A 16502-nucleotide genomic window follows, 5' to 3' on the forward strand; every position below is an offset into this window, starting at 1 on the left:
AATATGAAGAAAGTTACAAATAAACAGCTTTTATAAGAAAATAAACAAAAACACCTTCCATAGAATGCCCTACCTAGAGTCAGAAAACATTCATTCCAATCTCCTACACTATTTCCTCTCCAGATTTGAGCTGAGTGTCTGAGGTGTTAAATTTAAACAGATTGTTACATCAATCAATCAATTAATAAGTATCCATTAAATCTTTATTGCAATAAGAACATATTTTAGAAAGATGTGACAAAAAACACCAAAATAAATGTACAGATTGATAATTAATATACAGGTAAATCGCATGTTCTGTACAAATCAATTAACTTTTTGGTGCACACAGGCAACCTGAGACAATAAATTACAAAGGGGTCCTCTGCTCCAGGGCAAAATCTGAATTTTAAATTAAACAAAATGTCCAGTGTTTTGTACATGTTACCTGAGAATCTCATGTTTTCACTGTAAAATAAGGGGATTAAACTAGAAGACCTCTGAAGTCCCTTCATTTTTGAATTTTGTCATTTAACTCAGTCCTCAAGCATAATGGGTAACTGGAATTTCCTATAATTTCTTTCTAGTCATAATTTGTGATCAAGCCACATGTACATGGGAGAATATGAAAGCAACAGTCAAGCGATTCTGTAAACGTCAAAAGTCAAAACTTTTGGGATGAGCTCATACCTTTAATTCAATTATACAAGATCAAGGCCGGGGGGGGGGGGGGGGGGGTGAGTTGGGAATCTCCTATCTGGCAACTGTGAATAGCCACAGTACAATAGCTAAAGAAACAACAGAAGAAATCTGGCAGAAGAGAGAAGTATTTCCCATTCCTGCCCCCAGGTCTGGCATGAAGGACAGTCCCTAACATGAACTAAAAAAGGAAGGAAACCATAAATGGAATAAAGGTAACATTACTTATACCTTAAGGCCTCGGTAAAAGGATCACGGACTTCAAGCTGGAAGGGACTTAGGTCAGAGGTCACCTCTTTTAACCCTGCTCATTCTACAAAGAACACCTGCCATCCAGAGGCCAAGTGAGCTTCCCAAGTCATCCATCCAGGCAAAGCCAGGATCTGAATCCAATTTTTAAGACTCCGTGTACAAAACACTTGAGCATTCTGGTTTATTTTATATTTCAAATTCAGTCCTCAGAATTTTGTTGTCTAAAGACATTTTATTTATTTTACATTTATATTAGCATTTTATTGCTGGGGTCATGGAGAGGTTAAGTACAAAAGCAGCTGGTTTCAAATGCAGAGCTGTCCCTGATACAACATTCTCATCTTTTGACACAGTTGGGAAGGGATGGTGTTACTGATATGGTGAAGTCCTTAGAAATATTATAGTAAGAGCCCCCAAGCTCCCTGGCCTTGAGAATGATGGAATCACCTGAGGGATGTGGCTCTGAAGAAGAACGAGGCCTAACCTTAAGTAAGACTATGTGTGAAAGAAGGAGAGCTGGATCTGACATCTTTATTCCACTAAGCCATCCTTTAAGGTTTGTCATACAAAAGTCTGGGCTGCTATCTTGCACCTGGACCTTAACAATAAGTACTTCTTAGTTTCATTTAAGAAGAAGGAGAGGGGTCATTGTTACCCCCATTACCAAACTCCCTACAAATCATGTGAATCCCAATCCCATGATGTCATTTACTCTGCTCTGTTCTTTGTTATACACTCCCAAATCCCTATAAATTTACCTGCTTGCTCTTTGCTATCTTCCTCTCTTGGAATTCACCCAATTTACTGACATTACAATTATAATAAAAATCTGCCTCGACTCAGAAATGCCACTTTTTTATAAAATTCTATCAGCCAGATAAACTATTTACATATAAATTTAATTTAAAGGATAATCCGGATACTTATAATTAAGCTCAGGAAGAAAAGATTTCCCACTGCAATTGCCAGGGTAAAAATAAAAAAATAAAAAATAAAAAAGGCCACAGAGCTTAAACTCAGCACTACTACTGATATCTGACATTTAAATCCTTACAAAAACTAAAGTTTTAAAGATACAAGTGATAATTTTGTGAAGAGAAATTTCTTTTGAGAAGTAGCTTCCATTAAGAAAATCCCTAATGTGGGAAAATGGGGACACTGGTACATTGTTGGCGGAACTGTGAATATATCCAGCCATTCTGGAGAATGATTTGGAACTATGCTCAAAAAGTTATCAAACTGTGCATACCCTTTGATCCAGCAGTGTTACTACTGGGCTCATATCCCAAAGAAATCTTAAAGAAGGGAAAGGGACCTGTATGTGCCAAAATGTTTGTGACAGCCCTCTTTGTAGTGGCCAGAAACTGGAAACTGAGTGGATGCCCATCAATTGGAGAATGGCTGAATAAATTGTGGAATATGAATATTATGGAATATTATTGTTCTGTAAGAAATGACCAACAGGATGAGTTCAGAAAGGCCTGGAGAGACTTACATGAACTGATGCTGAGTGAAATGAGCAGGACCAAGAGATCATTATATACTTCAACAACAATACTATATGATGATCAATTCTGATGGACGGGGCCCTCTTCAACAATAAGATGAACCAAATCAATTCCAATAGAGCAGTAATGAATTGAACCAGCTACACCAGCGAAAGAACTCTGGGAGATGACTATGAACCACTACATAGAATTCCCAACCCCTCTACCTTTGTCCGCTTGCATTTTTTATTTCCTTCGCAGGCTAATTGTACACTATTTCAAATTCCAATTCTTTTTGTACAGCAAAATAACTTCTTGGACATGAATACATATATTGTATTTAATTTATACTTTAACATATGTAGCATGTATTGGTCAACCTGCCATCTGGGGGAGGGGGGAGGGAGAAGGAGGGGAAAAATTGGAATAAAAGGCTTGGCAACTGTCAATGCTGTAAAATTACCCATGCATATATCTTGTAAATAAAAAGCTATAATTAAAAAAGAAAAAAAAATCCCTACTTATTTTTTTACATAAAAACAACTAAAACTTAAAAGTGCAAGTTACAGAAATTCTTTATAAATGTATGAAATTGAATAAAATTGCTAGACAAAAATTAGATGTAAAGTAGTTTTCACTTCTGCTAAAACACAAGTTTATTCTAGTCTTCAAACATAAGTGAAAAAAAGGAATGGTGGCTACCAGAGCAGGTAAAATCAGCTTTACAGGAAAGGCTGCACTGGAATAACGCCGGGACTTCCTCACTGCAAACTTCTCCGTTGGGATAGATTTGCCAGCAATTCTCTGCTTCAAGCCCTCCACCTGTCTGTAATAATTCCCGGCCAACAAACAAAACAAAAAAAGGAAGTACAATTAAAAAACAAATATCTGCTAGTCTACATGCTATGATTTTACTTACTGTGTTAAGGTATCTGATATTAAGAGCAATCCACTTATGACCCTACAAACAGCAACAATTTCTACAAGGTTCAGAAATTATTCTGAATTTTCTTTATTTGTACCATATATGTGTCAGGAGAGGAGAGGGAAATAGCATGCTAACAGATCTTCTGTGTTCACCTGCAAAGTCAATAAAGATTTGTAGAATAAAGCAGCTTAAAAGAGTTATCTGTCAAGTAATTTAAGGGCAAGTCATTTATTATCTAGTTATCTATTTGGTCCACATTAATCAATCTGAAGGAATGAGAGCCTCTGGAAAGGAAGGATGTACATACTTAACCTCTCAAAATGATAAATCATTTTCTCAGGCTATAAAAGATGTCCCAGAATTAAAAATATCACTCAAATGGAGATAGACAGGATGGTCCTGGGAGATCTTTTTTTACTTTGCAGTTTCTCTATCACATAACCTTCTCCTTAAGGGTCCTTAATAGGCTCTCCTTGAGGGACCTGCTTTCTACAGTTCTCACTACATTGCTAGTATTAAGCAGGGAGTCTGGCACAGAGGAAGGACGGGCTAGCTGCTTGTAGGTATCAGTAATCCCTGCAGTAGGTACTTCCTCCATTGTGGCAAGTCCTTTCTAGCCTAGTATCTGCTCTGAGAATTTCTGTGATTATAGCCACAGATTCATTGTCCCAAAGATGTTCTGGTAATAAGCTCTTAACTACAAGGCAAACCCATAGCCAGAAGAGCAGGACTGAAGGGAAAACAGGCATGATGGTGCATTGTTGACAGAGAGATGAATCTGTCCAGTCATTCTAGAGAGAAATTTGGAACTATGCCAAAAATGCTACTTGTATACTCTCTGACCCAGAAATGCCATCATTAGATCTAGACGCCAAGGAGATCAAAGAAAGATTATTCTACATCATAAAAACAACAACTACTCTTATAGTAGCAAAGACCTAGAAACTAAGGGGAGTGGGGAGAAGTGGTAGGGGGAGAGGACTATCCATCAAATTAGGCTATAGGAATATAATGGAATACTATGGTATTTTAAGAAATTCAGAAAGAGAATTTCAGAGAAACTTTAGAAGACCTGCTGAATCCATAACACAATGAAATGAGCAGAACCAGGACAATGATTACTCCTATAACATTAATATTATAAAAATGAACAATTCTGAAAGACTGTCTTTAAGAATTCTTAACATAATAATTATGATTCCAAAAGAACAAAGACTGCTGACTACCTCATTAACAAAGAAGTGATAGATTAATATGCAGAATGAGACACACATTTTCAGATGTTTGCTTGACTATATTACACTTACATAGTGCAAGAGATTATTTTACAGAGAATTCACATAATGCAAGCGCTTGAGTGGAGGTCAAAAGAAGGATACAAGGACACTCTCAAGATCTTTCTGAAAAACTTTGGGATTTTGTGACAAAGAAGACACTTACAAAGGACTGCCCATCATGCTCCATTAAAGAAGGCACCATATTCTATGAGCAAAGCAGAACTGCAAGGTCAAAAGAAACATGAAATGTGCAAATGGAGACATCTCCAATCAAATGTTCATGTGGGCTATTTGTGCCTGATCTGTGGTAGAACCTCCTGAGCTCATACTGTTCTAATCAACTACAACTGGACACACATTGCCTGGATTCCAACAAAGGGATGTCATTTTGGCCTTCAAGAGGTTCGAGAAGAACCAATGTTCTGTATTATGATAAGGCCCTAGAAAGAGTATCCTATGGTTTTAAAAAATAATCACAAAAACCTTTTAATGCTTAATCTGGAGCAATATAAGGCCCAATATAAGCATCAATTTCCTTCTACTGATCTGAGTCACTGGTGGCCAGCTGTGTGTACAAGAAGCTATAAGCAAGCTCCCACAGTTCCTATCAGGCAGGAAAAGATTTGAGAAAGAAGCCAGGATTGGATTCCATGTGCATAGAGACTATCCTCAGCTAAATTTAGAGAGGCTCATCACCCGTTTAAATGGAGGAGAATGAATTTTCCAGAACATTAATTCTCACATACTATCTAAAATATCTAGTAAGGGTATGTGATCTTTATAAGCAGAAAGATGATGCAATAACAAATTCTCAAAATATTTAAGTAAAAATGCAATAGCCTGGGAAACATAATCTGTTAATAATCACGTAATCTGAGAAATGTAAATCAAAACAACCTTAGGATACCATCATATATATGACAATGGCAAAAATAATAATGATGATCAATGCTAATATTATCAGTACTGCAGAGAAACAAGCAATAGAATTAGTTTAAAGAAAGAGCATGGATTTAAGTCAGACCAATATGGTTTAAATTCTGGATCTTTAATTTTCTGCCCATGTGATTGTGAGCAAGTTACTTAGCTTCTCATTTCTAAAATGAAATGGAGTTTGGGCTACATTACTTGTCAAATTCCATACAATTCTAAATCTAGAATCCCATAAGGCGCTATCAGAGGAATAGAAATTAAGAATCACAAAACTGATAGATCTAGATCTAGCAATTTTGTTTTTGAGATTCTATTGCAAAAACCAAATCAAAAAAGAAAAAGAAAAAAGGATTCATGTGTACAAACATTAATAAGTACTCCCTTTGATAGCAAAAATAGCTGAATACTACAATGGATGATGATGATGATGATGATGATGATGATGATGATGATGATGATGATGATATAAATTACTAGTTATCTGACGCTGGACAAGTCACTTAACTCAGCTTGTCTCAGCTTCCTTCTCTGTACAATGATCTGGAAAAGGAAATGGCACTCATTCCAGTATATTTGTCAAAAAAAATCCCAAATGGAATCTTGAAGAGTCAGACATGACTAAAATGACAACAATAAAATAAAAATGCTAAGCTTTATGGTTTACAATGAAACAGAAAGATGTTTATGACATAATGTAAAGTAAAACCAGCCTAATTGGAACTCTATATATGCTGCAACATCCATATATAGTAGGAAAAAAAAGAAAGGAAGGAAAACAAGGCAGGAAGAGAATCCAGCAGCCCAATAAGAAGATAGAATACAAACATTCTGATTCTTTAAATTTCTTTGGTTTTTCTTTGATCAAGTAAGATTCTGTTTGCTTATGTTAAAAAAAAGTTCAAAGTTTCTGCTCCAAATAAAGTTCTGTCCTAGGAAAGGAGAAAAAAAAAATGCTAGTGTAATGATAGGACCTGCCCCCTATAAATGGCCTCCTGTTGCCAGGATAATATCCTCTTTACCTAAACAAAGACACAATATTCTCTCCAGTTGGCTTCACCTCTTCATCTGGGAGCATACTCAGAATTGCAGCTTTCTGAAACACATATATTGCCTTTAAAGAAAAGAAAAAGAAGTCAATTTAATGCAACCCTAAATTTCTGGCATTTCAAGAATGATGTGCAAATTTTCCAGAAACTATATGGAAATAATACTAAGACTACAACCATTCATAAAGTTTCTTTGAATTCATCAATTCATTCTTTAATGATGAGAAAATGTAGGTGGTATAGAGCTATGACAAATACCCAGATATTTTGACTTCATGGCCACTAAGTACTTCTTCTACCATTCCATGTTGGTGCTCAATAATTACCTGCTTATTTTAACAATTCCAATGTGGGACTTGTGACTTTACACACTACTCAACTAAATGATGTTCATCCAAAACAAGGACACACTGTGATTCCTGAGAGATAAACACATTCATTCTTCTTACCTTGGACCATCTACTCTCTTTGCAAAGCAGGTCTGCATAATGATATGCCTTAAGCCATTCTTGCTGGAATGTATAACACCACATCAGCTCCCAGTAACAGAGATGATGAATCTGTTTCCATTCTTCTTGAGATTTAATACAGTTTTGGAATATCACCTGTGCCTACAATTCAATGTTAGATATCAGCCAAGAATATACATAACAAATAGGAAAATTCATATGTTGTGTACAAAAAGAATAAAACTACCACTCAATCGTTCAATAATATAATAGCTTCTTTTCCTTAAACAATAAGGCTAAGGATTTTTTCAATTAAATTTTACTTTTTCAATCAGCAAAATTTTGCCTTTTCTCCCTCTCACCCTCTAACCACAATTGAGAAGAAAAATAAAATCTCTACTACAAACAGATATAGAGAAGTAAAAATAAATTTCCATATTGGTCATATCCAAAAAACCCTATATTGTGTCTCATTCTGCACTTGGAGTCTCTCAGAGAACTCATGAACTCTCTGGAATTGTAGATGGCCACTACAAGGATCAGGCTCCCTAATTCTTTCAAAGTTGTTTATCTTTATAACATTACTGTTACTGTATAAATTGTTCTCCTAATTGGACTCACTTCATTCTGAACCAGTTCATACATGTCTTTCCAGGTTTTTCTAAAATATCTTTTTTTTTTCCATTATTTCTCATAGTATACTAGATACCATAACAATCATATGCCCTGACTTTTTCAATTAATCAACAATTGATAGACACTCCCTCAGTTTCCAATTCTTTGTCACCACAAAAATAGCCATCAATATTTTTGTACATCTTTAGTCAAGAGTCTATTTTGCTTAGAACTAATCTCTTTTTACTATATCCTCCCTCTTTTTTCCTTCTCCCTCCATTTACTTCCTATCTCCCTATTAAGTGAAATGCATTTTTATACCTGAGTGCATGTACATCTATGCTTCTTACCCTACAATGCTTATCAAAAGTGTCTCACACACACACACACACACACACACACACACACTTTTTTTTTTCTTTTTACAGGATGGCAAAAATAGTCAAGGAAAAACTAACATCAAAAGTAATGAAGTAGAATCTGAAATTAATTACCTTTTCAAAATTCCCTTTAAGTAGTTCTATTCTTGCAGAGTAAAATAAAATTAGAGAGCCCTAGAGAAAAAAAAAAAAAAAAAAAGGAAAGAAAGAAAGTCTTGTTTAATAATCCCAGGGCTAGTTGACTAATTGTGACTAGAAAGTACACTGAAAGTAAATAGCATACATTTGGAAACTTCTGGAGATAGGGTTCAAGGAGAGTCTCCGCTTCCTCAATATTGGCTTCTCCCGTGCCTAGAAAATTTATAACACACACAAAAACAACCTTCAGTCTATAAGGAACACAGTATGGGCTTAGAACCTACCCCTCAAACTTCATAACTGCAAAGATGTTAAACTGGTAATTTCATATGAAAGAAGAAAAATGCTTAATTATCAACAACTTCATCTCCTTATTTTCAACCAGAAAAACTTTATTATTATATCATACTGATTTATACTTGGAAAATAAGGTAAATATAATTGGACTTCAGTGCAAGATTTTCTCAGGGCAGAATGACTAAATATAAAAGAAGATGCTGTTCTTATATTCTAAAACAATTTTTTAATAGCAATCAAGACCATTGCCTTGTACTTTATGCTTACATCTCTAGTTTAAAATTAAAAGCAAATCAAAACAAAACAGGAGACGGTTAGATGGCGCAATGGATAGAGCAATGGTCCTGAAATAAGGAGAGTCTGAGTTCAAATTCAGCTCAGACACTTAAAACTTATTATCTGTGAATTACTGGGCAAATTATATAATCCCAACTGCCTCATAAAAATAACAAAAAAAAAAAAAAAAAAAAAAAAAAAAAAAAAAAGGCAAGAAATCAAGTGACTAGAAGCAAGCACTTTGTAGAATTCCTTACATGAAAAAGCCAGGCATTTATTATTACAAATAAGACTACACCAATTGAATCACTCAGTACACATTAATCACCTACTCTGTGCCACATACAATGCTAGGCCCTGGCCACACAAAACCAAAAACCATAAAACCCTCCTTTCAGACTACATGTGATTATACACACATCTGATTAAAACTTAGTTGCTTGCTCCTTTGATGCTTTCTTGGTCTTAATACAAATACAGATCTAACAAGATATTTTTATCTGTTACTATTTCTCCTTATTGACTTTTCTCAATGATTTAGTTTATTCATGAAAAATAGCTGACTTTCAGTAAAGTCAAAATGCAATTTAATCCTTACCAAGGACTAGTGAGACATAAGTATGAAATAAGAGTAAAGTTAAACTACATAATGTAGATCGCAAACTGGATCCAGATGCACCTTCTCGCAATTGTATGAGGCCCAATTCCTGTAAAGAACAAAAATCTGATTATCTGCTATATAAAGAAAAGACTATCATTATAAATCTTTACAAGTTACTTCTTTTCAAAAAAATCTAAAAATATCAATCCCTTTCTACCACTTACACAGTTTGCCTAAGATAATTTATTGCTTCCATGGCTATTTATATGATGATGATGTATTTTTTTTGGTCATTCTCTGACACAAAGAAAATATTCTGTTTTGTTGGTTTTTCAAAGTGTAAAGGAAGTGTAAAAAATATTTTATACTAATTGATTTAGCAGATTCAGGGGAGAAAGCCAATATGTATTTCCGAAGAATACTGTATGTCTGACAAATATAAATAATACCATATAAAAGACTTTTGATGTGTCCCTCTCTACCTCTCACAATAGATACCAAACAATACAACTAAAGTGATGAAAAAAAATTAAGATTTATTTAAATAAGTTTGTTCGTGCTTTCTTTCTTGAATACAAACTTTGTAATGTGGCAACTGTTTTTTATATTTGGATAAGGAGTGTGATGTATAAATCAATTACACCTTATAACAGCTGTACCTATAAAGAAAAGACACAATAACCATTAATAAAATTCAGGAGAACGAAGATTTTCTCATTTAAAGTGTTACAACATAAGAACAAGGGTAAGTTAAATAATGTCGCCACATTTATCAACTAATGTTTGAAACTTATAACCATTTTAAAAATTACTTAGCACCTAGAATAGTCTGAAATCAGCATGTTGCCATAATAAAAAAAAATCTTATTTTTACGTAGAAATTTAGCTTTAAAAGGGTATTTAATCAATCAAAAAAATTTACCATTTGTCTATTATGTGCTGGGCATTGTGCTCAGTGTCATATTGACAACCATGTATTAACTACTTAAACTATAAATAGCAAATGATATCACTTCGACTGATTTTAAAAACAAAGTGCTAAGTTGATAAGCCCTGAAAAGAAAGGATTTATCTTCCTTTTGAGAATAAAGATAAATTTATACCCTGTTGCCTGAAAACCCAATAAATTCTAGTAGTCGGAGAACTCTTGCAGGTAAAAGAGATAACATCTGAAAGAAAAACAAAATGGATTAAAAAAATTAGACAATAATAAAATGTCAACTAGGTTTCAAAGCCTTTTTATTAATATGAAAAATTAAAATTAAGTGAAGAATAGTGAATGCCACCAAGAGATAAAGCATAGGCAACCAATTACATAAGCAATTCTTTCACTTGCAGCAGATGTACAACCAAGAACCTCAAAAAAAGAAATACAAGATCATAAACTGTTTGGAAATGCTTCTCCAACTAGCCTGAATGATAATGGTTAACTGCTCTCCCCCTCATTCTAAGCTTACTTACATCTTTTGTTTTGTTTTTTAAACTGGTTTTCCTGGGCCACTGCAAAGACTTAGCAAATAGTAAGTAGTCTATGCTTTAATAGTTTCAGAGATGTCCCATTAACTTAAAAGCAAAAATAATATATAGGGTGTCCCAAAAGTCTTAGTGCAGTTTTATATTTTAATAGCTTTAAATGGTATTAAAACTTTCTTATTACTTATTCAGTTCCAATCAACTCTCCTGAGTTCTTCTCACCCTTCTTAACTCTCCCACCTTACTTACCATTAGTAAAGCAATAACCACACTTAAGAAAATCCCAATCTTTTGTTTCTTGAAAAGTTACCCTCAACTTTCATATCCAATAGGTTTTTTTTAATTTTGAACTTTGCAGAGGCAACAATTAAAGCACTCTCTGAGCCTCTGAAATGTCTAATGATGCAAAGCTTTCAGTTCAGCTCTATGGGCTCACTTGTTCCTATCTGTGCACTGAAGTCTAGATTGAATCAAAGAGAAAAAATGGCATAAATGTGGTAATAAGGAGATATATTTATATATACATACATATACATATACACATGTATATGTATATGTATGTATATATATAAATAATATCTTACCAAATTAAATGCTCCTATTCCAAGCTTCACTCCCCCTTCAAATTGAAAATAGGTTTCTTTCTGTTTTTTGTTGCCCTGAGTCATCTGCAGAACAGAATAACATTCCCTGGATTGAAGAAAAGAAATAAATATTTCATTTATGTGACACTTTTAAACAAACTTAATTTTAAATAAATTTCGCATTTGTATACAATATAACAAAATCTACCCTCTAAAATATTAGGGGAAATTTCAAACTGCTGAATTTATACTAAAGCTTAACCAACTATTGCTAAACTATAATCATCAAAGAAGGGCAACATCTACTTTTTAAAATAATAGACACATATACATACCATCAGCTCAAGACAAGACTTTTTTATCAAGCACCCTTTATCAAGTAACATTTCAGCTGTAAATAGGTGAGCAGTATTATGAGAGCTCCATATATCAATCACCTAGGACTACCACTGTCACTAACAGGTAGTTTTATGAAAGGTAGAAAGAGAAAGGTTTTTCATTTCTTCAGGTTGGCAAAACCACTCCACTGATCTGAAATCATATTCCTCTCAGAAATGGCCAAAAGACATTATCAGTAAGTTCTGAATTTCAGTAGGTAAGTATTCTCATCCTTAAATGTGACTCAATCAAGTTATTCTGTTTTCATTTGATTTGCCTTACAGAAATTGTAAATGAGAGAAAAGTGGTTATTTCCACAATTGTTTTTCATCTATAATCTCATTTTGATCTTTTCCACAAGACATTATCTCCCTAACTTTTCCTTTCAATTTTTAAATATTTTCTTATTTTTCCCCTACAAACTTCAAAAGGAAAAAAGACACCTTTAAAAGTGAGATTTTGCAAGGTCCTTACTATCTGAAATTAAAAGGATGAGGGAGAGGAAGGATATGGACTCTATCACTAGCTTCCTTCAAAGATTCAGGTGTCACCTCCAACATAAGACTTTTTCTGATCCTTCCTCCCTCCACTCTATCAATTATTAGTCTCTTTGTTTTGCAATTACTTTACTATTTTTATTGTTTTTTACTTTTGTCTTATGTATATATTGTCTTCCTATCCACCCTCCAACCCCAAGAGAATGGTAAATGCTTTAAAGACAAATACTGTTTCATTTTTGATTTTTGCATATTAAGCACCTCACGATATGTCTTGAACACAAAATGTTTGTTGAACTGAAATATCATGAGCAATTTCTGAGAAGATCTAAAGAGGATGTAGTGATATCTGAGTTGTTGGATGACAGTCATCAGCTAACTCTAGATTAATGTACTAATACATATACAAAGTAATGCTGACAAACTATCAGCAAGAAATGTACTTTGAATTATTATCCCAGTGCTATGCTTTTCCTCCAGTTTGGTGACACTTTTACATGGTGCTCTTTGTGGACCATCACGTCTAGGCAACCAGTCAAAACTGGAAGTATAAACTATGCTACAAAATGAAGCAAAGAAAACTGGTCCTTGTCTACAATGAGTCTAAGATGATGACTGCATTAGCACTGACCTTCAAGAAGTTTAGCTTAAGAGCAGTAAGAACCAACCTGGAGACTGATACAATACAATCATTACTACCAGGACAATTACAGGTAATTAATATACAAGTCTTATGAGCAGTACTACCATGTCATATATGAACATGGATAAATATGACTAACCTACATTATCCTTCAGCCCAAATATGATTTCATAAGGTTCTTAACACTTTTATAATTAAATAAATAATAGCAGTTATCCATCAATAATAATGCTGTCAATGTTGCTAATATAAATTGCTTAATTTTTAGACTGCCCTACAATTACACTAATATAATGTCCTTCTGCATAATGTTGACATATTGGCTCAGAACTATCAGAGGCAATTAGATCAATCTTGAATTCCCAAATATCACGCAAGATGCATTATTACTTCAATACTTTTCAAGGATTCCAAAATGAGTATTCCCCCCACTGATACAGTTGTAATCCCTCTACAACATTTTAGGTGGCCAGAAAAAGTTACATGGCCAAAAAAAGCGTCATCCTAAGCCTACCTAATGATAATTCTTTATGACCTTACTTTCCCAGACCGATCATCAAATAGACAGAAAACATTCAGATGGCTGTTGAACTAGTACTCAAAGCTTTTCCAGTTACAACCAATGCTTTTGTACACTAGCCCATATATCAAAAACTCAGCACTATCTTAATATCTCAAGGCTTTTATGGAAGAAAAATTAATTTTTGAATGAAAATTTGAATATACAAAGATTATAAGAGCTATAGGGACTAAATTTTTAATAGCCCAAATCACACCAGCTTATTCAAAATATTTTAATTAATAACTTACTTATATATTTGGTAACTTGTTCTAATTTTGAGTCCACCTTTGATGAAGTTGATCATATTTTCATCCTGAAAGCCATTTAATGAATAATTAGGTAATTATCCTACACACAGATACACATACACACAATCCTTATACTGTACTCACTACTGTACCTAGCACAACAAAATTTTAACTTTGGAGACAAAGTTTTTCAAGAAAGCATCTTTTCCATGTACCTTTTGAAAGTTTCTTTACTATTTTTCCCTAAACTAGAAAAGAAATGAGGAATGAATTTTACAAGTCCATTTCAACATTAATTACTCACAAATTATAAAATGGTTATCTCTATAAGTCAGGGTTTATGAATCTTTTTAGACAGAGTATGAATTTAAAATTGATCCCAATTGGACAAAAATTTCTATGTTCCCAATAGTCCTTTAAGTATATTTTAACATATAATTGCTCAAAGGAAGTTCATTACCAATAGATGGTGCTATAGGAGATTTTTCACAGTGGTATATACTCAGAAATGTCGGAATTGAAAGAAACCTTCTAGATCAACTAGTACACCTCATTCATAAACAAAAGTAGGCTAGAGCCAATTAATACTGCATGTGAGAGCCGACTTAAATTTTCAGTGTGATTATATCTCAGGGATCAGCAAGCTACAAATCAAAGCTTGATTTATTATTTTCTTGATTTTAGGAAGTAATGAAGAAATATTAATAATGCAAATTAAACTTAAAAAGTGTGTGGGGCATGTTTTATTTTCTTGAAGAGACAGTTATTAAACATCTACCAGCACACCATTGTCCATAAAAAAGTATTCAATAGAATTAAAATTCAAGTCTTCTGACTCTTTATGTTTTCATTATAATTTTCTAAAACCCATAATTTTTTATAATAATATTAGGAAAACTCCAGCATTTAATTTCTTTTTTGTTCTTGTAAAGGTAAAAGCATCCAACTTAATTCTACCATCTTTATTTAAATGAGTAACATTTCAAACTACAGTACCAATAATCTGTTATTTTCTGCACAATAATCATAAACAAAAGTATTATTGTGCATTTAAAAGTCTGAGAGCTTCAACTAAACAAATATAATTTTTGGCCAGGAAAGAATTTTCTAATTTATACAAGAATTTCTTTCAAGTAATACTCACATTTCACATTACAATTTAGCTTATGAGTCACTAAATAGGTATCAAGAACTAGTTATAAAAATCTGAACTTCCAATTTTGAAAATATATTAAGAACAATTTTTAAGATTCTATGGTAAATGCCATGCCAGCATTGTTCATTCAATAACACCAAGTCCCACTCCCTCACCCTTCCATCCCCATTATTTTCAACAACCTGATAATATACTACTACCAAAGCTCAGAGATTTCCTACAAGATGCTATAGAGACCCGGTCATTTAGATCACCAAGTTTTGAAGAACATTTTCATCAAACACAGAGAAGCAACTAATATGTTAGAAAAAATTTTAAGTTTTAAGCGTGGATTTTAAATAGTATAATGCCCTGTTTAAGGATCCTGGTCTAAGATTCCTTTTCTTTACATTTAGAAAATTTGTTATATGTCCAATTTACTTCCATCTCCTTCCTATATCTCTTCTCATCTGTCTCATTTCATCATACCTGCCACAATTCTGCAAAGTATCAAAGATGTGGTTTTTAAAAGAACAGGAAAGTGGACTTCCAGGAGTACTGCAAACTACTACTCCTATAGCAGAAATAAGAATGCACCAGAATAGAGATCCTTTTTCCAGATCAAGGGCAACACCATGAGTCGAATTGTATTCAAATCATCTCCCCAAAGGAAAGGCAACTAGTCAGTGTGAATAATGAGCCCACAGGAAAATCAGGAAAACCTGAGTTCAAGTTCTACCTCTGACACAAGCTGGCTGTGTAACTCTGAGCAAGTGACAGGTTTCAGTACCCTCAAGCAAACTACCAGTATTTTATATTTTTGTATTTGTATTGGCAAAAGGAGCTTTTTTTTTTTACAGAGTCCAATACAACTAAATTACATTCTCTCAAAAGAGGAATAAAACAGGTATGAAGAAATGAAAATATGTAAACATGAAAATAAACATCAAAAATGCAGAAATTAGAACTAGCAGTTTAGGCAAATGAAATTTAAAGGAGCATGAGTGAGGCAAATTCAAATGGTGCTAGATCTAAACAATTATTTATTTCTAATCTTCTCTTAAAATAAATTGAGAAGAAAACATTTAAAAGTCTCCATGATGTGGGTAACTTGCTAATTAGCCAATCTAAAAAAGGTTTCTAATCAATACTTTGAGCTTAAAATAATAATGACTAATTCCCATTCCACTCAAAAAGGATCTCCAAGAACTTCTAAAAAACTAGGACTGCTCACATCTAATTATCACATTCATTCTCCATCAGACTAAGGAAGACTTAACCAGCTTCACATAGTTATGAAAATGAAAAAAAGAAGAGTTTAATAATAGCCAGAATAACTACTCCACTATTTTCATGCATGAAAAGAATCTACAAATTGGAGTAGTTATAGGCTTTTCATGTAAAAGGGAGTAATTAATACCAGAAAGAGTTTAAAATCAGACTAAAGACAAGGGATGTGAATAATAAAACTAATTCTGGGTATTTGGTGGTAGAAAAGGTTAGGAGAAGTGGTAATCCAACAAAAATGAGAATACCACTAGTTCTATCAAAGGCTTCACATTTCCCATTAAAATAATCAAATGGCCATAAAGAATGTTCATTCAAACAGCTATTATTATAGTTCT

General features: G+C 33.5%; 1 protein-coding gene across 5 annotated transcripts in view; it reads right to left on the bottom strand.

Annotated features, from left to right (window-relative positions):
- The window catches only part of TTC39B (tetratricopeptide repeat domain 39B), a 116194-nt gene that overhangs the window by 26151 nt on the left and 73541 nt on the right, over positions 1 to 16502 (bottom strand). For all 5 annotated transcript variants that reach the window (XM_074282931.1, XM_074282930.1, XM_074282933.1 and 2 more), the window contains 9 exons: positions 13743 to 13807; positions 11415 to 11520; positions 10461 to 10526; positions 9355 to 9463; positions 8329 to 8396; positions 8160 to 8219; positions 7051 to 7212; positions 6575 to 6666; positions 3120 to 3243 (listed from right to left, as the gene is read on the bottom strand). In XM_074282931.1, coding sequence (XP_074139032.1) covers positions 3120 to 3243; positions 6575 to 6666; positions 7051 to 7212; positions 8160 to 8219; positions 8329 to 8396; positions 9355 to 9463; positions 10461 to 10526; positions 11415 to 11520; positions 13743 to 13807 — 852 coding nt within the window. The remainder of the gene's footprint in view (positions 1 to 3119; positions 3244 to 6574; positions 6667 to 7050; positions 7213 to 8159; positions 8220 to 8328; positions 8397 to 9354; positions 9464 to 10460; positions 10527 to 11414; positions 11521 to 13742; positions 13808 to 16502) is intronic.

The sequence above is a fragment of the Sminthopsis crassicaudata genome, chromosome 1 (genome assembly GCF_048593235.1).
Source record: "Sminthopsis crassicaudata isolate SCR6 chromosome 1, ASM4859323v1, whole genome shotgun sequence".
Lineage (NCBI taxonomy): Eukaryota > Metazoa > Chordata > Mammalia > Dasyuromorphia > Dasyuridae > Sminthopsis > Sminthopsis crassicaudata.